Here is a 22,073-nt window from a genome sequence, read left to right as displayed (position 1 = left end):
AGACAGCACCCTGAATTCAGACTGCTAGCCTCGTAAACTGTGAGAAAATAAGTTTTTGTTTGATAAAGCCGCCTACTTGTGGTATTTCTGTTACAGCAGCACTAGATAACTAAGACAGCAGATAAAATTGAAATACACTTGTTATGTATTGTGCTAGAAATATATCATTAATAATACCTTTTATGGAGCATTTCCAATGTGACAAACACTCTGACCAATTAACATTTAACTTTCTTGATTCCTCAAACAACTTTGCAAGTACAAGGACGTACACAAGATTTTCAGATGAGAAAATAAGCACAGAGAAGCCAACTATTTGGCTAATGTTTCATGTTGGTAAATGATAGGTGAAGCATTTGGGCCTAGAAGTTTTCAGATGTTAGCCTGCATCAGAATCACCTTAGTAAAAACGCAGATTCAAGAGTCTCACCCTAGAGGCATCTGGGGTCTTAAACACTAAAAAGCGGCCATCTAAGATGCATCAATTGGTCTCAATCCACCCGGAGCAAAGGAGAATAAAGAACACAAAAGACACAAGGTAAATATAAGCCCAAGGACAGAAAGGGCCACATAAACCAGAGACTCCACTAGCCTGAGACCGCAAGAACTAGATGGTGCCTGGCTACCACCGATCACTGCCCTGACAGGGAACACAACGGAGAATCCCTGATGGAGCAGGAGAACAGTAGGATGCAGATCTTAAATTCTGGTAAAAAGGCCAGGTATAATGGTCTGACTGAGACCGGAGGGACCCTGACTGTCATGGTCCCTGGACCCTTTGATAGCCCAAGACTGGAACCATTCCCGAAACCAACTCTGCAGACAGGGATTGGCCTGAGTATAAGATAGACAATGATGCTGGTCAGGAGTGAACTCTGTGGCTCAGGTAGACACATAAGATTATGTGGGTGACTGCTGTCTGTTGGTGAGATGAGAGGGACGAGGGGGACAGGAGCTGGTTGAACGGACACAGGGAATACAGGGTGGAGAGGAGGAATGTGCTGTCCCGTTAAGGGGAGAGCACGGTGGGGTGTGTATAACTTTTTGTATGAGAGACTGACCTGATTTGTAAACTTTCCCCTAAAGCACAATAAACAAATTAAAAAAAAAAAAAAAAAAGTCAAACAATGCATAGCATTGGGCAAATCTGCTGCAAAGGATCTCTTGAAAGTGTTGAAAAGCAAAGTTGTCACCTTGAAGACTAAGGTGCGCCTGACCCAAAACATGGTATTTTCAATCGCATCATATGCATGTGAAAGCTGGACAATGAATAAGGAAGACTGAAGAAGAACTGATGCCTTTGAATTGTGGTGTTGGAGAAAAATACTGAATATACCACGAACTGCCAAGAGAACTAACAAATCTATCTTGGAAGAAGTACGACAAGAATGTTGCTTAGAAGTAAGGATGGTGAGACTGCATCTTACATACTTTGGACATGTTGTCAAGAGGGATCAGTCCCTGGAGAAGGACATCATGCATGGTAAAGCACAGGGTCAGCAGAAAAGAGGAAGACCCTCAACGAGATGGACTGCACAGTGGCCGCAACAGTGGGCTCAAGCATAACAACGATTGTGAGCTGGGCACAAGGCCAGGCAGTGTTTTATTCTGTGGTACATAGGGTGGCTATGAGTTGGAACCGACTCGATGGCACCTAACCAACAAATAGGATGATTCTGACGCAGGCTGCTTCGAATTGCACTTTGAGACACACTGATTTAAAATTGTGTCTTTCTGGCTCAGGTCATTTGGGAGATTATTCCAGGGAAACATTTGGGCCCAAGACCAGTTTGGGCTACCTCCCCAGGAAAACACCCCGCAATACAAACGCAGCACCATGCCTCTACCAGGTGCTGCAGGTCAAGCCTCCATCTCTCCTCCCACTCCTCCACTGACAGTTCTCTATCACATTCATGCCTCTTTGCTACTTGCAAGTTGACATCAATAGGAGGAAAGATTGGGCATTTGGCAAGGAGAGAGTGGTTACAGCTCAGGTGTTCAGAGGCCCAGGGTGAAAGTTGAGTCTTCCCTGCCATGGGAGGCAGCTTCACTAGAAGCTATTTCCTGGGCGTGGGGGGAAGGGGGGAATCCTGTAAAGAAACATGCCCAGAATTTAAATCAAACTCCCCTTCCCCTCAAAAGAAGTCTGCGTGTGGTTCATCTGGCCTGGCAGGCAGATCCAGCAACCAGACCCAGCATCCTTTTGTGCCCAGAGGCGGTTATGTTTAAAGACCCAGTAAAAATGAAAAATGACAGTTAATGGGGTAATTGAACATCTGTGGTTTATGTTTGTGTTCTTTCCCCGGCTCTGAGCTTGGAAAGCAAGGCAGACAGACGACCCATTGCCACAGCTGTATTCTGGTCCAAAAGGCAGGGCAGTGGCAATGGACTGAGGCCCAGGGTTGAGTTCAGTCCCTTTGGATACGTGGCCTTCTCCTTGAGCTGGGAGAACGCTGGGCACGGTCATTCCCAGAGGAGATTTCTCCTGCCTTGCACCTGAAGGCCCTCTTTATTTCGTTTACCTGATAATAGAGGTAAAGTCAAGGCTGACAGAAATGTCTAGGTTCAAAAGAACTTAGACTGAGTTTGAGACTCGATTTTAGAACAACTCAATAAAGACGACCTGATGAATGATAATGATGATAATAATAATAGTAATAATTTTTGTACATACTGCATATGATAGGCCAAAAAGTCATCCTTATTTTGAGAATTAAGAAATTTGAATTTCAGCAAAATTTAATTAGCTTAGACACCAGGATGTTTTCCTGTTGAAAAGAGCCAGGGCACTCTTTTTTCTCAGAATGATAGGTTTATGTGTGTAGCTTTTCTTGTCATTCCTTCCTGTGGGCTTAAAGCTATCGAGTTCAAGTTCACCACCCTGTACCCAGCACTGAGTGTGCACTTAGTAGGTGCTCAAAACTATTTGTTGAAAGAATAAATGAATGACGATTCCAAAAGTAACCAGAAGTCCTATGTGGTATGAAAGCAAGTTAAAAAAAACACAAGGAACTTTTCAGAAGTGTGACTCAGGCAGGTTTAAGTTGTTTTTTTTTTTTTCCCTGAAGGACTTACAGAAAGGAATGGTAACTCACTGTGAAATCCTAGCTACAGCTGAGTGTTCCCGTCTCCCCAAATTCTTGGATGGTTTTAAATAAAGAATGTGAAGGTTTCAAAGCATACATGGGATGCTACAAAATAGCATGGCTTTGTTTGCAGCCCAGGGGGTGACACGATCACAGGTGAATAAAAGAGTGAAATAAATCATCCTTGGGTTTGTCCACCAGCCCTCTGTCTCCTTTTCCTGGTGCAATACCAATGTTAATGAGGAATTGGGGCTTATTCCTCACTAGTACCACACAGATACTGAAGAGACAACATGTAGGGGAAAGATTGAGGTTGATGGAGCAGTAGACAAACTGGAATAGAACAGCAGCTAGCTGATACTTATCAAGGTTCGCTGAGATAATGAACTTGCAAGGATGAGCCATGTCAGCAGTTGAAACAGACAGATGAACTCATGAGCTGCCTGTCATATAGTGGAGATTGTGTGGGAAGGTAGTGGGGGTTAGAAAGTGAGTGATGTTCAAAATGTGCATTTCTCTAGGAAGTTTCCATAAATTATATTTTAACTCAAATAAACCTCAGTTTAAGCTACCATGTTCAATCCACCTTTTTAATTCAAAGTGAAATGTCAAACACAAAACCAAGAAGCATCTAGAAGTAATATGAGACCACTCATTCAAGAGGAAACATTATTAGAAGTAAACATATTGGCCAAAATAAATTTATGTGTTTTTACCTGGAAAAGCCAGCTTCCTCCTATTGCTTCCATACCCTTCTGTGTTTTTCCTCTGGCTAAAATGAAAAATCCACCTTAATTATTTCCCCTTCATCCTCTAGATACCAAAGAAATGATTTTAGTTTTGTTTTCTTCTTTCAAGAAAGCAAGCCAAAGGTCAGACAGTAGTGGACTTTAATTCATTTGGAAAAACAAACTCACATGAATTGATTTTTCAGGTCCCATTACCTGGACCTGACACATTTTGAAGTCCAGATAAGTCTGCATAGTTACATTAAACAGGCTCTTGTGCTGCAGAGTCACTGAGTGCAGAGAGCGGTGAGACATTCCCCAAACAATCACTAGACATGCGGAACGCCAGGCAGAAGCATGGGTCACTCTCGGGGGTCTTGCTGCAGGGAGCATGAGGCTGTATTGTGTGTGCGCTGACAGGTGTGTAGGGCAACCCAGCCATGTCCAAGGGAGAAAAGCACCTCCTCTGCCTCTGAACCTACAGGGGTTTCCTCCCCAAAGAAGTGTGTTTTCAATCCCTAAACTCCCAATCCAGATACCCCTCCAAATTGTGTGTGTTGCCCGTTGAAAAGTCAAAGCCCAACCTCCATGAGCATGAAAACTAACTGACTTCCTCCTTCTCCTCCCCCAGCATGGAGAGAAAGCAACTACCATTCATCCCATGAGTCCAAAAGAATCCCCCCATCCCTGGGTTTAAGCACGGATGTAGGCTGAGCAAGCCTCGAATACCCAGGCCTATTTGATTGTAGCTATGTTGGTGTATCCTCATGTACGAGGTGGAAAAGTGCTTTTGTTTGTCTACCTGATCCAGTTGGGGGAAGGAGGGGTTGAGAACTGCTTGCCTAATGGTTCCTAGCCCATGTGCTTGTATTGTGATCGGTCCCTAGGGATCTGCACCTGGTTGGCAGTCATTTTGTGGTGGATGTGGTAAATAACGAGCGTCACAACGATGACCAGACCCAAGATGAGCCCCAAAATCAGGGGCAAGGTCTCCTCCAGCTGCTCCCGCTCATCCACTGGGCATTTATGCTCTGAAATGGAAAAGAAGGAGAAAAGTGGTAAGATCCTGTTGAAATACTCTGAGCTGTAAGTCCTCCTAACAAAACTAAAACGGAAAGAAGATGGAAAGATTTCTAAAGGGGAGATTTACTTTTTGCAGAAATATTTTCTCACTCAACCCCAAGGCTAAGCTCTGTAAAATTTCTGCATAATATAAAATAAAAATGCATCAGTATGAATAGGGCAACATTTAGATATCCGGATTCTTGGCATCTGTGAACCAAATAGTCAGATGATTTCTTTGGATTTTCAGTCTTTCAGCATTAGAAACAAACCACCATTATTTTTATTGTTGATTTAATTTTTTTCTCTTTTTATTAAAGCATAACATACACATGGGGAATTGCTTGCAAATCTACAGCTTTTAAAAAGACTGATAATACCAAGTGTTGGCAACCATTATGGAGCAACTGGAACTCTTCTATAGCACTAGTGTAAAATGGTACAATGACCTCGTGTAACTGGTAATTTCTAATAAAGGCAAACATACTCACCTACCTTAAAACCCTGCATTCCCTTCCTAGGTATTTACCCAAGAAATATGAAAACATAATAGACACAAAAAGACTTGAACATACATGTTTAAGGTTTATTTATAATGGCCCCAAACTGGAAACAATTAAAATGACCATCATAGTAGAGTTGATAAACAAATTGTGGCATATTCATACAATGGATATTAAAAAAAATTAGTCAATAATAAAAAGGAATGAACTATTGCTCCATGCCACAATATGAGTGAATCTCAAAAACATCATGTTGAGTAAAAATTTCCAGACACAAAACAGTACATATTGTATTATTCCATTTATATGAAGTCCAAAACCAAGTCTACAGTGAAAGAAGTCAGAATAGTGCTTACATGTGGCAAAAGGGGCACAGGGAACTTTTGGGTAGGATGGAAATATTCTGAATTTTGATCTGAATGATGGTTACATGGTTGCAAGTATGTAAAAATGCATGGAGCTGGACACCTAAGTTTTGTGCATTTTAAGGTATGTAAATTATACATCAATTTTTTTTAAAGTAAGTATAGATTTTACTGAATTTTCACAAATGAACATACCCATGTAACCTGCATCTAGATCAAGAAAAAAACATTACCAGCACCTCAAGAGTTTGCTCAATTTATACCCTCCTAAATTTTTTTTTTTTTTTTAATTCATGATAGTTTACTAGCCCTTGTACCTCCATTTTTAGAAGGAACCAGAAAAACAATTCTTGAGAAACTTTTTGGTGGTCTGAGAGTTTGTAAGGTCCACCAGAATTGCATTTCTAGAAACCAAACCACATTTTCACAGGCTCTTTTGCTTCATGTGGGTAACAGGTGGCCTTTTCCTCAAACTGGAGAAAACAAGTTTTATATATCTCTTCATGAAGACCAACTTTTTTTTAAGGTAAAATGTCCCAGTAAATATTTATTGAGCACCTGCTGTGTGCTAGGCTCCTCCAGGGTCCCTGTTGACACAGCCCCTCCTCTCATCTTGCCTGCAAAATTGCACACAAATACATAGCTTTTTAAAAGCTGTATACTTAACATTCCTGCGTCCTAAGTTAGCATTCAGTCCTAAGCATCAAGAATACTTCATTTAATTCCCATAACAACTTTAATAGGTAAATACTATTTTTACACATAAGGTAGCGGAGAAGAGGCTAAGGCTAAGTAATTTGCCCAGGGATAAATGAACCCGAGAGCTGAACTCAAACAGCTTAACTCAACAGCAAAGTTAGGGCAGCGCTTAGCAGACTGAGCTCTTGGCATCAAGAGGCTACAGAATCACAAGGTGGGGCAGAGAGGTAGGCTACTGGGTTCTGGTTCTTGATCTGTATACTCGTCAAAGAGCTGGGTACTTATTACAGAGGGGCGCAAGGGAATTTTGGGGCGATGGCTAGGTTGCTTATCTTGATTGTGGTGATGGCTTCACAGTTGTATACATAGGTCAAAATGTATCAAATTGTACTCTTTAAATATGTGCAGTTTATTATTTGTCAACTATACCTCAATAAAACTTTAAAATAAATAAACATATACATGCATACATCCCCCTACACCTTCAAGAGAAATTTTTTTTAATAAAGAATTTTTAAGATACTTTGGCAAATGGTAGGTAAGTGTTAAGGATCTATTAGCGCTAAACTGAGCCTTTCTGCTTATTCCAACCAGAAGGATTGAAATGAACTAGTAAGCAACACTTTCTTTTTCCCTACTCGATTTAATTCTAGTGTGTTCCACACTGTCAGTATCAGCCTGCCATTCAATACACCCATTTTCCCAGGAAGGAGATTTGCTGGGATCACACAGCATACCAGGAAGAGTGGTGGGTTAAAACTCTGTAGGCAGAGGGTTTTTTTTTTTTTTTTTTTGGCCATGACAACATATCTCCTCTTTAAAGAGACTAATGAGTAGCAATGGGGTCTCCTGAGGCAGGGATTTTGTTAAGAACAGAGGTTATTTGTTTTCTTCATCACAGCACCCTGTTGTTTATGTAATGTTAACATAGCTGTGGGGTTTACTCAATTGCTAGCAGCAACTTCATACATTTCTTACCTACTTAAGAATATACATTGGGTTTTATGTGACTTAGAATGACTATAAAAGTGGGGAGGCTGAATCCTTGCTAAATTATAAAAAGAAAAGATAAATGATTCCCCCACTACCCCCCCCACCACCACACACATATACACAAAATAATAAAGACCTGAGAACCTTCTGGACTATAGTCTATGCAGGCTGCTCTTATCACCCCAGGCTGCTGCTAAAGCAGACCCCAGGCATCTTCGCAACATTGGCCTCCTGACTCCAGCCTCTGCCTCTTCCCTTCTTACTCTCCCTGCCACAGAACCAGTACCTGGATGGTTAGGCCAGCCTGTAAAACCAGTTACCATCTAGCCAATTCCAACTCATGGCGACCCATGTGCGTCGGAGTACAACTGTGCTTCATGAAGTTTTAATGGGTGATTTTTTTGGAAGTAGATTGCCAAGCCTTTCTTCCAAGGTGGACTTGAACCTCTGCAATCTTTCGGTTAGCAGCCAAGTGAATTAACTGTTTTCACTACCCACAGACTCTCAGACAAGCTTGTTTGATTCCGATTTTAACTCATTCCTTCTTGCTTTGCCTCTGGTTACCCAGGTAACCTACCAGCCAGGAGGCCCCAGTACAGCATACACCTTCTTAGGCAGCATGGGAGATCCTAAAGGAGATCAGAGTTGTGTTGGGAGGCAAGGGCTTCTGTAGCTAAATCATTGGAGAACAAGGCCAAGTGGTATTCTCTGAGACAGTGTGGCCACAAATCCCTGATCAGGTCAGGGTGGAGGGCAGGACAGCCTAGGAAGATTTGGTGAAGAATGGCGATGTAAGTTGTGTCAGGAAGAATCTGGATATTGGCTACCAAGCTACACTGGCCAATTTGTGAAGTCATGTTTTCCTCTTCTTTATACCATTTATCTACCAATGAATAGATGATAAATAGATAGATGATAGATAGATGGATGGATGGATGGATGGATGGATGGATGGATGGATGGATGGATGGATGGATGGATGGATGGATGGATGGATGGATGGATGGATGGATGGATGGATGGATGGATGGATGGATGGATGGATGGATGGATGGATGGATGGATGGATGGATGGATGGATGGATGGATGGATGGATGGATGGATGGATGGATGGATGGATGGATGGATAGATGGATGGATGGATGGATGGATGGATAGATGGATGGATGGATAGATGGATAGACGATAGATGGATAGATAGATAGACGATAGATAGATAGACGATAGATAGATAGACGATAGATAGATAGATAGATAGATAGATAGATAGATAGATAGATAGATAGATAGATAGATAGATAGATAGATAGATAGATAGATAGATAGATAGATAGATAGATAGATAGATAGATAGATAGATAGATAGATAGATAGATAGATAGATAGATAGATAGATAGATAGATAGATAGATAGATAGATAGATAGATAGGTAGATAGATAGATAGATAGATAGATAGATAAAACCAAACCGGTGCTGTTGGGTCAACTCGTACTCATAGCAACCTTATAGGACAGAGTAGAACTACCTCATAGGGTTTCCAAGAAGCAGCTGGCAGATTCGAACTGCCAACCTTTTGGTTAGCAGCCTAGCTGTTAACCACTGCACCACCAGGGCTTCGATAGATAAATAGATAGACAGACAGACAGACAGACAGATAGATAGATGTAGATAGATAGACACAGACAGACAGACAGACAGATAGATAGACATAGATAGATAGATGATAGATACATAGATAGATAGACAGACATAGATAGGTAGATAGATAGATGATAGATACATAGATGATAAATAGATAGGATCCACCATGGATCCAGGCTATCACAATAAAAGGAAGCAGATGTAATGGAACACTGTTAGGGAGACAGATAAAAGTGGGTTCAAATCCCAGCTTTGCCTCTTGCCAGCTAAGTAACCTTGGACAAGTCACTTAGCCTACCTAGGCTTCAGTTTCCTGTAAAATAGGGATAACACCTACATCACAGGGTTGTTGTGAGCATCAAACGCAGTAATAAAGAAGGCCAGGCACAGTGCCTAGCACACAACAGGGCTTTAGTCATTGTTAGCTGTAAAGATGGAATTCTTGCACATTTTAAGTCTTGTATATAATTCTTTTAAGTCTGGAAGTCTTTGAAGCTTAAGTACCAAAAGTATAATCCTTAAGTGGATAACAATTTGAGTAGAAGGAATAAACATCTTATATCTCATTCTTTAAGAAAGAAGAAACACATGATATATTTTGGCAAAAAAAAAAAATTATATTTGAAATACTATTGATCTTTATTTCTCAAAAAAATTGCTTTTCAATGCCTTGGGGGGAAAGATCCCTGAACTAAATACATTGTAGTAAAGAAGGGGCAACATCAAAGCAAGGAAATATCAAAAATGATCATGAGGAATACTGAATCCCCATCCTCACCCACCCTCAACCACTGTGTGGTCAAATAAACGGGAATTCCCCAGTCCATGATCCCTTGCCCACAATCCCTTTGTCCACAAAGCTTTGAAAACCAACAATACTCTGTAGTACATGTGGGGCAGCAAAGCCTGACTTGAACTAATGTCAAGCTCCTTGTAGCCCCCGTGTTTAGCATGAAAAGCCTTGGGTTCACTGCAGGAAACAGACATGTTAATATATTTGTTTACAAAAAGGGGCTGTCCTGACTCTTCTGGGTCTTATACATACACGTACCACGCACTATATTATCTTCCTAGACTCTGAAATATTCTAAATTCTAAAACACATCTAGCTTCAAGGGTTTTAGTCAACGGATTGTAAACCCAGAGAATAAGGACAAGCTATCCCTTTCCAGGCTTAAGCCAGTGCCTTCAAACTCTGTGATCCACAGGAAAAGAAATACATACTTTACAACTTAGAACACAGGTAACACACACGCACACAAACAAAACTAAAACGAACGTTTGACAGAACACTAGTTATCCTTATTTTGTGCATCTAAGAATTTATTTGATTCCTTTTCATTTAAAACTACACTTACCAAGATCCACTAAAGCAGTGGTTATCTTTTTTTGTGCCATGGACCCCTTTAGCAGTCTGGTGAAACCTATGAATTCTCAGAATAATGTTTATAAATACATTAAAAAATAAATAAAACACATAGAATTACAAAGGAACTGATTATACTGAAATTTAACTATTAAAATATTTTTAAATAATTTAGATACAGCAATATATATTCTTCTGTATCAGTATGCATGCTGTGATTGCCAAGTAATGATAACTATGAAAGTTATTTTGAAAGATCTACAAAAACTCTAATGTGACATGAAAATAACTATTATTGTTTTTTGTGAGAAGGTCACATATACTGCTACCACTACTGTGATTTGCTACTTGCATTTATAATTACAGAAAATACTAAATTTTAATTAGACGTTTGTGAAAATAAAGATGAAAAATATGTCCATTGAAATTTGTTGTTGTTGTTGTGTGTCATTGAGACAGTTCCGGCTCATGGCAAACCTATATGACAGTAGAAGTGCTCCACAGCGTTTCCTAGGCTGTAATCTTTATGAGAGCCAATCACCAGGTCTTTCCTCCCCCTGGGGAGCTGCTGGATAGGTTTGAACTGCAAACCTTTCAGTTAATAACCAAGCACTTCAACATTGCACCACCAGGACCCCTTCCATTGAAGTTTATGAACCCTGAGTTCTATATGCAAACACTATGGACCCCAGTGTTAAAATCCTGTGCAATAAACTGATTTCATAACCCAGAGATTAGAAACAAGGAAGGCCCTAGATCTCTCCTAGGGAAATGCACTGGGTGAAGGAGGAGAGTGGCCCTTGGCTAAGCCCAGGCCACATCCATCTTTCGATGCTCCAAGACCCCTGATTCCCTGTCCACCTCCACAGGATTTGGGGCCCTCATGACTCAGCCCTGGCTCATCCTAGAGTACACAAAATAAGGGCCCGGGGTAGGTGGCCCATAGCTGGAAAAGGTAAAAACCAGTCTAGCCACTAGAAATAACCAAATGAAGACAAATCAGACAAGAAAGGAGTCATCCGTTATCAGCTGTGGGTTGCCAGCTAAGGAGCGCTCAACCATAAACCCATGTGCTCCCATTAAAATCATGATTTATTTTAGGTTCTGGTTGCTAGACATGCGTTGTGTTTTATTTTGCTTGATGACCATGGCATTTTAAAGTTGTATTTATGCCTGGAGACAAACTACATGAGTTCTTCACTGTACCCCAAAGGAACATGGGCGATGGGCCAAGAGGCAGACTCTCTGCTTTCTAGAGCTCTTCTAAAGCCTCAGACTGTTCTTGTTTGAGGGGAAGGACAAGTCTTTTCCTGGCTGCACTTCCCTCTGCTGTCAGCCAGGACAGGCTAGAGAGAGGGGCTTGACCCTTTTCCATATTTTCTCTGGGCTAGTTCTGGAGTTCTGTAACCTCAACAAAATGCATTTGCATGTTAAGGAGCTGTTAAGATTGTTAAGCTGTATGGACTTTGGAGACCTTCAGCTGGAGACAAGGAGATACTCCCATCAAGATGTAAGCATTAGAAGTGAAAAGATAAGTGATTATGGATTGATGCCCATCATGTACCAGGAAAATGACACATCCCTTGTCCACACTCTTTCCCACTTACTAGACTGTAAGCTCCACAAGGGCAGGGAAAATGCAATATTTCTCAGTGCCTCCATGTAACAGACATGGACAATGTCCCATCCTATCCTCTTGGCATTCATCATTTCCACGCATTCCAATGGGTTTTGAAAGTAAGCTCTTGCCACTCTGCAAGGCAAGCCACAAGTCCCAGAGCAGCCACCAATGACGGGTGGGAGTTGGTGGATAAATACCCTAGCTCCCTTGCCCTTTAGGTGGAGAACTCTGAGGCGTGCCCTACACTCTGTCCTAGGTGCCCACAATGGTAACCTGCTCATTAATATACCTGTACTGGCTTCCTTCCCTTTCGTATCTCAATTTCCTACTCCTCTACCAGTACTTTCTACAAAAAAAAAAAAAAAAAAAAACCCATTGCCGCCGAGTTGATTCCGACTTATAGCAACCCTATAGGTCAGAGTAGAACTGCCCCAAGTTTCCAAGGAGAGCCTGGTGGATTTGAACTGCCGACATTTTGGTTAGCAGCTGTAGCACTTAACCACTACGCCACCAGGGTTTCCTACTTTCTAGAATCATCTCCTAAATAAACAACTTACTCCATACTTACATAGGGTTGGCTTTTGGAGGATCCCAACCTAAGACACTAGGGCAGTAGAAGTCTAAGTCATAGGAGTCTATGACTGGTTAGCTCTGTGGCCCTACATGGGCACCATAGCTGAGCCTTCAATATGGTCTTATTGATATTAATAATGGGATTATCTCCCTTTGGATGGCACTCAGGAGGCCCTAAGGAGAAATATCCAGGGTGCCACGTTCCTTGATCAGAGGTGCCAAGTAAATCACAGGTCTCTACAACACTCTGAATCAGAGCGTTTGTGACATGTCCTGCGTTTGTGACAGCAGTTTGCCATAAGGCACTCTAGTAGGCGCTTGGTGTAGAGAGACAGTGAGGTATGTCAGAACCAAAAACCCAAGCCCACTGCTATCGATTCGATTCCAACTCATAGCGACCCTATAGGACAGTAAAACTGCCCCATAGAGTTTCCAAAGCCATAACCTGTACTAAAGCAGACTGCCGTATCTTCCTCCCACTGAGCGGCTGGTGAGTTTGAACCGCCAACGTTTAGGTAAGCAGCTGAGCACTTTAACCACTGTGCCACCAGGGCTCCTTAAGACACGTCCACTTCCACTAAAACACTTTTTTTTTTCCCTACAGATCTGGGTAACACAGATCAGGGGTCATCTCTCAATCACGCTCATGCTGTTACAAGCAATCACAAAAAACATCTGAATTCAGGATAGCTTACAAACTTCCTAAAGGTGTTCTATTGCATTCATATATTTATCATAATTACTCAGCAGGAGCACTGAGGCCCTGAGTGGGCTCAGAGCCCTGGATCTGATACCACACCCAAAAGCAGGTTCTCTTCGTGGCCCTGCAGGCCTAGGAAGGAAGCCCTTACCAAGTAACTCTACCTCTCTGAGCTTCAGTTTCTCCATTATATATTGGCGATTTCAGTACCTTTCCAACAGTTTTGGGTTTTTTTTCCCCCTAAGAATTAAAAAGGGACCTGCCTGTATATAGTGTTTTTTAAATGACTGTTAAGTTTTTAGGTGTTAAACATGAATCTTTAACAAAGGGGAACAGAAGCAGCCTTTGGGTTTCATTATGTTTCTTCTATCATTAAATATTAAAAGAAACAAAACAAAACCCAAACCCATTGTCACTGAGTAGATTCAGACTCACAGCAACCCTGTAGGACAGAGTAGAACTGCCCCATAGGGTTTCCAGGGAGTGGCTGGTGGATTCGAACTGCTGACTTTTTGGTTAGAAGCCAAATGCTCAACCACTGTGCACCAGGGCCCCTTATACATAAAACTTTCTTTTAATTCAAGCCATTACAATACCCAGGCTGGTTTGTGCCTTCCTGGTGACCTGTCCCCCATCCCGTCACAGCCTGAAATCTCCGGGGGCCTGATAAGCAGCAGGCTATGAATTGATTGTGGAAGGACAGGTCAATCAAACCGCAGCTAAGATGCATGGGGTGCCTTGAACACGCAACATCACCTAGAGCTTGCTGTAAATCCAGCATCTTGTCCCCACCCCCCAGACTCACTGAACCGGACTCCGCTCGTTAGTAAGATCGAGGTAATTCCTGTGCGTGCTACAGCTGAACAGAAGCTTGGCGAAGAGGCTTTTGTTTCGGGGTCAATAGAAGCCAAGTTCAATGCACTAAAGGGACTTGTGTGGTGAAGACATTAACCCTGATTTGGGCTGCTCTTGGCCCCTGTGAGTATGCACTCGCCCATTTCACTAAGCTTTCCTTGCTTTTCTCATGCTGTGGTTGTTAGCTGCCACTGAGTCGGTCCCCAACTCAAGATGAGCCATGCACTGCCCAGTCTTGCACCGTTCCTATATTTGTTTGCAGATTGGACTTTTGTGGCTCATAGGATTTTCACTGGCTAGTTTTGGAAGTAGATCACTAGGTTTTGTTCCTAGTCCGTCTTGGTTGGAAGCTCCGCTGAAACCTGTTCAGCATCATAGTAACACGAAAGCCTCCACTGACAGACAGGTGGTAGCTGAGCTTGAGGTGCCTTGGGCAGGAATCAAACCCAGGTCTCCCGCATGGAAGGCAAGAATTCTACTAGAGAACCATCAATGCCTCACTGATTTTCTCATAGAGCCTTTTCTCATACAGCCTCATAGAATTTGAAACGGCGGACTGCCAGGTATGACACCCTTACCTAGGGAACAAGCTGTTTATAGGAAATCCTTAAGCTTGTGGTTCTTGCTAGACAACGGCCACTGTCCAAACACACATGGGCACATGACAGAACACATGTACAAACCACTGCAGTGGACCCCTGATGTATGGGTATGCTATACTCACAACCCTCTAAGCTTCTGCTCTGGGGAATGGGGATCCAGGGCAGGGTTCTGGAAAGACATCCCAAGGGGAAGCTTTTAGACTCTACCAAGACAAATAAAAGCATTTCTTACAAAACACAGTAGGGGGCAGGTGCTGAGAGGCACAGGCAGAAGAAGCCAAGAACAAAAGCGCCCCTGCCACACAAAGGCACATAGATCCAGTGAGTGACTCTGAATGAGGCTGGGCTCCACCCTAGGAGTGTCAGGGTTTATCCTGGCTTATCCCTAGGACACCACACAGGAGGAGACATCCTAATTATCACCCAGAAAAGCCTGGTGAGACAAATGCAATTTGCTTGTGCTTAATATATTGGAGGTGTCATGCCATGCTTATACTCTCTCCAAGTCTACCCAGCAATCTCTCCCACCTCGGATCTTAAAATTGATACAATCTGGTTTTCATACAAAAGATGTAACTACAGGCCACGCGCTAAATTTCACTGACTTTTAGGAAAGTGGTCCTGGCTCTTATTCTGTATTCATTACTTTTATTTTGGACACAATGCTAACCATTTATGCCATCTAATTTCTCAGTCCATAGATGAATACAGGAAGTCCTCAACTTACAACACATTCAAGTTACAACGAACACAATCATCTTTTTTTATACATCTTAACATTAGTAATATGTACGACACAGAATGTTTCAGTATGTAATTTGCTGATGTTCTCATTCTCAGATGTTCACTTACAGATGTACAAAGATTGGATTTATAAGAATGCTGATATTAAAGGGAAATAATAACGAAAACTAAAAAAAAGAGGTATTCAACTTACGTCAGAACTAACTTAAAACGGAGTCATCTAACGGAACCCTGTTGTAAGTCAGGACTACCTGAATAAGCAACAACGTGGAAATGGGCCAGGGAGGGCTGCAGGGAGGGTTGTGGTAATGAATTAGGAAAGCAGTAATTATAGCAGCAGTAGTGCCAAGAAGTAACAAATTTCCTCATAATAGCTGACCAGCAAAAAAAACAAAAAAGTCATTTAAAACTATTAAGAAAAAAATCCTGCCTTCAAGTTGATTCTGACTCATGACAACTCCATGTGTGTCCCAGTAGGACTCTGCTCCATATGGTTTCCACTGGCCGATTTTTCAGTCACCAGGCCTTTATTCTGAGGCATTTCTGGGTAGACTCAAACTTTCAGTCTTTTAGTTAGCAGCCAAGTGTGCTAAACATTTGCGCTACCCGGGGACTCTAAAGACGACTAAATGCACCCACTTAAACCTAAAAACAAGTATGGTAGAAACCCTGGGGACTGCTGATATACAGTCCAATATTTTCATAATGAATCCCTGCCCAATAATCATTCTAAGTCAAATTATGCTTAATTACATTTACTATTTCCAGTTTAAGAAGGACACTGTTACAATTTGTAAATACTTCGAGTCGTTTTGTTTTGTCTTGTTTCGATTTTACGGTCTTGACACTTAAGAGTTTAGTTTCAGTTTTGTAGAAAATTAATTAAAATGGAATAGCCCATCCTTCCAAGAGAACAGGTGAGTGTGGCATTGCTTTACCGTTTTATAAAAGCGGAATTCCTTGAAAAAATGATCGTGTGTGACACAGCTGAGGAGTCCCTGACATCCTGAGCATTGGAATAGTTGCATTCACCTGGGGGGGGGGAGTCCCTGGGAGGCACATATGGTTAAGTGCTCAACTGTAAGCAATTTGAACTCACCCAGAGGATCCTCAGAAGACCTTTCTGCTTTCGAAAGGTCATAACCTTGAAAACCCGATGGAGCTGTTCCACTCTGCACACAGGGGGTTGCCATGAGTCAGAATCGACTCCACAGGAACTAACAACACGATTCATTCGGGGATCCCTAGCCCAAAGGAAATAAAATAAAGCAGTTGCCACCAAGTCAGCTCTTACTCATGGCAACCCCACGTGTGCACAATAGAACTGCTCCACTGTTTTTTTAGAAGATCGCCAAGCTTTTCTTTCAGCCAAAAGGAAAGCAACATAAAACAATCAGAATCCTCCCCCCGCCCCATTTCATACTCCTGAGGAAAACACAGTATCCAACTGTCTTTAACAACTTACCCCAAATGAGATAGAGAACAAATAGAAAACTCACCCACCCCTCCCCTTTGCCCAAAGCAAATTGTTAGTAGATTTGGACGAATTGTATAAACGTGGACTCCCTCAAACCCTACCTATGCTGGAGTGCCCAGAACCGAGGGAATGTGGACGGCCTGGATCTGTCCCAGCTGTAGCCCACCCCATCCCCTTTCAGGGCTAGCACAGACTAAGAAGACGCCTTCCTCCAGCAGAAGCCACAGGGGGTAAAAGACTCAGTCATCAGGGGTCCTTCTCTTCCTGGAGCCTCTGAGGTGTCCCTCCGCATGAAGGTGAGCGCTGGATGGAGGCAGACCCTGGTGTCTCTCTCTGTCACCTGCACACCCCTCCCCCCATAGCACTCTGGCCACACAAAAACAGACTTGCAGTGTTAGAATCTACATCTGGGAGTGTTTGACAGAACATGGAGAAACTGAGGCCCAGAGGATGAAAGACCCTTCTCCAAACGTGACAGTTAAAGTGACAGCTCCTCCTAGTTGTGTGCGTGGGGGGAGGGGGCACGGGAAACAGTATAAGTAAGACGAAGTGATTGTCTTGGCTCTCTAGATAACTAACAACTTGGGATGTTTGGCTGCTTTCTCCTTGACAAATTTGCATCAGAACTGTGGTTTTTGCAAAGGTGACTTTCTTACTTCTCTCCCTAAGAGGTTTATCTTGGCAAAGGAAAGAAGAAGGAAGGGAAGGAAGTAAAGGAAGAATAGAGGGAAAAATAAAGAAATAAAGGAAGAATGGGAAGGAGGGAGGAAAGAAAGGAGAGAATAAAAGAAGGAAAGGAAGAAAGGGAGGGAGAAGAGAAAGGTAGAAAGACGAAAAGGCAAGAGAGAGGAAAAGAGAGAGAAGAAGAACCTAAGTGAAGGAAGAAGGGAGAGGAGGAGGAAGGAAGAAAGAGGCACCGATGAAAGAAGATACAATTTAGTTTTTGGTCTTTGGAAAATGTTACAGCAGGAAGCAGTGTCATCTCAGCAGAGGGAAAATTCAAGTGGGGCTCTGGCAGGTCCCCTTCCCCCATTCACCCTGAAGTCAGCCACCACCCCCCACCCCTTACCTTCACTGAAGACAAAATCTGAGATGATGTCAAAAGGCTGGATGTGGACCGCAGACAGGATCATGGTGACCGTCTTCTGTGGGTCGCTGGAGTCCAGCAAAATGGTCTGCTGGGCTTGACACTCGTAGGACCTCCCAACTGGGGTGACCAAGGCAGAGAGGTGGTGCGAGTTGGCCGTGTGCTTCCCAGCTGTAGCGAAGGCCAAAGCCAGGGTTAGAGCCCAGGCTCCTGAGAAGCCCAGCTGCTCTTCACCCACCCCTTGTGCCAGGTGGATGGCTCTTGTTCCTCAGGTCCAGGCCCCACTCCTGGCCTCTGTGCTGCCTTGCTGGGTCCAGGGATCTGCAAACCCAGGTGGGCATGAAGGAAAACACACCCTCTCTCTCCTGAGCAGGGACTTTTCAAATGTGAAATTTGAACTTCTTCTTGGAGATGAAAAACAAACAAAAAAAAACCCATTGCCTTTGAGTCAATTCCGACTCATTTTAGAGATGAATGATACTAAAAACCCAGCCTTTATTTATTTATTTTACTATCCAAAACCTAACAATGGAGACCCCAAAGACACAGAAAGAACAATGACCTTTTTTCCACATTTCTTTCTGGTCCCACCAAAAAAAAAAAAAAAAAAAAAAAATTTTTTTTTTTTTTTTCCTCAACAAAGCAGGGCTGCTGGCCGGGGCCCTGGGGAATGCTCTTGCACCCAGACAGCCTTTTTGGATAGAGCTGCTGTGAGTAGATTGGACTTGATGGCACACAACAGCAAGGGTAGCCTCCTTTTCTGGCTTAAGTTTGGCTTCTTTTTCTAACTTAAATGGAGAAATGCTTGAATATGAATTTTGATGAAAAATGTTCTTTCTTCTGTGGTGACAAACAGGGGTAAAAAAGGGAAAGCTGACCCATTTTTTAAAAACCAAAACCCCTCGCCATCCAGTCGGTTCCGACTCATAATGATGGTTGCACAGCACTGTGTGACTAACGTCACTGTATTACACACTCGAAAATAGTTACAATGGCAAGTTTTATGTGTGTGCATTTTGCCACAATAAAAAAGTGTTCAATAAAAGTCTTTTTCCAACTCAGATATCTGGGTGGTCTAGGACCTCATTATGGGTGGATTAGACAATTTATAAAGAAAAATAAATTTAAATGCGGTCTTTGATGGTGCCTGCAGCTAGAAAACAACGAGCATTGTTATTTGGAGGATGGCTGTTCCTCTTGCCACAATATTTTCAGAGGATGTGGGTGAGTTGTTGGAGTGATGGGCTGGAAGTGTAGTAAATACAGACAAGAGGCAGAATCCTCTCTGGGGTGGCTGCAGTTGATGCCTGAGACACAATGCCATGCACAAAAAGATGCCATGCACAAAAAGATGCCATGCGCAAAAAGATGCCATGTCCATCATAACCCCATCTACATAGAAAGTCGCACTCCCCCTTGCAGTTTTAGCACTTGAGAAGAAAACCTGGAGCACGGAAGACAATAAAAATACAGCTTCGCCTTTCTCTGTGCTCCTTTAAAGGGCAAATCTTAAGTAGCCCTCCTGAAGCAGCCAGCGGAGGCCAGGCCCTCAAGGAACATCTCATTCAGGGCCAAGCCACAGGGGACGCGCTGGTCCTCGGGCCCTCGGGGTTTAGAGTGCATCTACAAGACCGGAGACTGAGGGGACGCACAGCTCTCCAGCCTCTTCCTCCACCTAGGGCAAGCCAGGGCCAGACTTGGCCTGGGGGCGTACAGCAGGGAAAGGTTTCCAAAACTCAAATCCAGGAAGAATTTGGCCTCCACACCCGCGCTCCCTGCTGTGTCCGCGTTCTCCCAGGCTCCCTCCCCAGCCCTGCCCGCCTCTACTCACGACTGACTGCGTCTTTAAAATGGGTCTTCTCAGAGGAGTCGTAGACGAACTGCACCTTGCTCAGCCTCCACGTCGACTCCGGTCCCTTGGACGTGTTGTGGCTTTCCTAACGAGAGGAGGAGGTGCGCGTCAGTCGCCCCGCGCCTTCTCAGTCCTGAAATCTAGTGGCCGTCCCTGCAGGCACCCACCCGGAGTCTGCTCCACCTCTGCGTATCGCGCCCGGGAGTTACCTTCACAAAGAGCATTTTGAGTGCGTACGCACGATCCACCCAGAACACCTGCAGCTCCGACTCGTTGTGGCCACAGCGGCCCTTCACTTCAGCCCCGCGGGTCAACGCGATGTCAGCCTGCTCGGTGATCAGCTGGGAACACAGACGCCCCGCACCCCCTCAGCGCGCCAGGCCCCCAGAGGCTGGAAAGGGAGGCGCGTCCAAACTCCAGGCTGCACGCTTGGGTGCTCCTTTGCGCGAGCGCGCGCTCCCAGGTCCGGGAACATGCGGTTAGATGCTCTACGTGCAGACAGGGGCGTTAGGGAAGCAGAGAGAGGGGATTTACTTTCAAAGCAGGCAGAGCGAGCAGAAGGCGTTACAAGCCCGAACCCCCATGCAGCATTCGGGAGCAGCCTGCAGGGGCGCGTGAAGGGGGAAAGGCTGGCGACCCAGTCTTCTCAGGGCCTTAAAGGAAGATGCCTTTCGCCCCTGGTGCCCTAGGAGCAAGCTGGGCTGGGGGTTGGGGAGTTCCTTACATCGACATAATTGGTGGCCCACACATCATAAGGTACAATAAATTTGGCTGCAAACTCTGCCATGAGACACGTCGTCCCATTTTCCCGCACCACAAATATATCTTTTTCAGGGTTAGCGGAAAGGCCTGAGAGATTTTCCACTTCTTGTTCTGCCATGATTTGAGCCACTGCGTCTGCGGAAGAAGCAAACAAACAAATCCTACCAGCAAGCCCACGCGTCTAGAGAGCAAGAGTGCTGAGACCGTGTTTTGCGGGCAAGTTCCCCGCCGGCTGCTGTGCGCTCTGCCAGCCATTTCTCTAGCCTGGCGCCAACAAACTCAGCTCTGTCGTTGTTAAGTTATAAGTAAAATAATTAAAAAAAAATGTAAAAGCCTTGCTTATTTGTAAACCACCTGGTCTTTTTCTACGTCTTGAACTTCTACACCAAATTTGGTTGCCAATACCCCAGCCCCACCGCCTGGCGCCCTGTGTGGGAGATGCCATACAGGTGTGTGGCTCTGGGCAACTTCCTGACACTGGAGGGAAAGCAACACCCCCCTCTCCCCGTGGATATACCTGGGCCACATTTTGATCCTAAACTACTGGCTTTAATCTGCCGATTCTTTCTCTGCAAAAAGGACACCCCACCCTCCCAGTCGCAGAAACACTACTCACGGAACAGCATCAGGAGAACTCGAAGTCTGTTGACGCTGGGAACAGCCCTCGCTCGGAGATCCATGCTCGCGGTGCAGCGAACGAGGCCTGATGTGCTGCTGCGGAGGCCGTCGGAGAGGGAATCCCTCTAAGTCGCCGCTGGAGCCGGCCGGGGTGAGAGAAGGGAGGGGGCGGAGAGGGAGGTGGGAGGACGCGCGTGTGCGGTGCGCGCTGCCGATGACTCAGTGTTGGGTGCTGCACCGGCCGATGCACGTTGAGCTCGGGTCAGCTCACTGCAGAGGCATCGACCGCGCGGTGAGGTGAAGGGAGCTGTCCACGGCCGTGCGTGCTGAAAGAAACTCGGTTGGGTTGCGGGAGTGGTTGTAGCTTGGCTTGTGTCGGGGGCCAATGGGGCTTTAAAGGGCTGCAATTCTCCCTGGGTCTGTTTCGTGTTCTGCAGTTGCATCCGCAAAGATGAGTCTGCCCTGAGAAACTTAATAGCAGCCTCAGACTTATTCCGTGTTCCTACCAAGTACAGAGTTATAACGTGCTGCAGACATCACATCCCTGGAGTCCTTCCTGTCTTCTGAAAATGTATCTGATTCCTGAAAGAACACGGTAGAGCACAAATCGTTGCTGCTTTGGGGGAAGGAAGGGTAGGCAGGAATCGAGAAGGAAAATGCTATGGCAACAGTTTCCTCGGCGTTTGGAGGCATCTCCTTCTCTCCCCTGCTCTCACTGAGCTCACTGGTTTGAAGT

The 22,073-nt window shown here is 44.2% G+C and overlaps 1 protein-coding gene across 2 annotated transcripts; it reads right to left on the bottom strand.

The window, feature by feature from the left end:
• Positions 1-4,572: 4,572 nt before the first annotated feature.
• LAMP5 (lysosomal associated membrane protein family member 5) lies at positions 4,573-21,399 on the bottom strand. Of its 2 annotated transcripts, XM_049869733.1 has the most exons (6): positions 21,336-21,399; positions 20,682-20,854; positions 20,167-20,298; positions 19,937-20,042; positions 18,088-18,276; positions 4,573-4,845 (listed from the first exon to the last, which is right to left on the bottom strand). In XM_049869733.1, exons 1-6 carry the CDS (start codon positions 21,397-21,399, stop codon positions 4,667-4,669), a joined length of 843 nt encoding a protein of 280 aa, XP_049725690.1. In that variant the 3' UTR covers positions 4,573-4,666. The 2 variants fall into 2 exon arrangements, with proteins under 2 accessions (XP_049725690.1, XP_049725691.1); XM_049869734.1 differs by lacking the exon at positions 20,167-20,298.
• Between the last annotated feature and the right edge of the window lie 674 nt (positions 21,400-22,073).

Source organism: Elephas maximus, chromosome 25, assembly GCF_024166365.1.
Source record: "Elephas maximus indicus isolate mEleMax1 chromosome 25, mEleMax1 primary haplotype, whole genome shotgun sequence".
NCBI classification, from domain to species: Eukaryota; Metazoa; Chordata; class Mammalia; order Proboscidea; family Elephantidae; genus Elephas; species Elephas maximus.
Note: the sequence above shows the minus strand (reverse complement) of the source record. Positions and strands in the feature narration are given on the sequence as shown.

What these genes read in the sequence shown, in the direction of transcription:
- LAMP5 (XM_049869733.1), bottom strand. Translation starts at nt 21,399, where the DNA reads ATGGATCTCCGAGCGAGGGCTGTTCCCAGCGTCAACAGACTTCGAGTT. An exon ending in AGTTCTCCTGATGCTGTTCC is followed by an intron (nt 20,855 to 21,335) that starts GTGAGTAGTGTT and finishes CTTCTTCCGCAG; the next exon opens with ACGCAGTGGCTCAAATCATG. An exon ending in GGGCCACCAATTATGTCGAT is followed by an intron (nt 20,299 to 20,681) that starts GTAAGGAACTCC and finishes CTGTGTTCCCAG; the next exon opens with CTGATCACCGAGCAGGCTGA.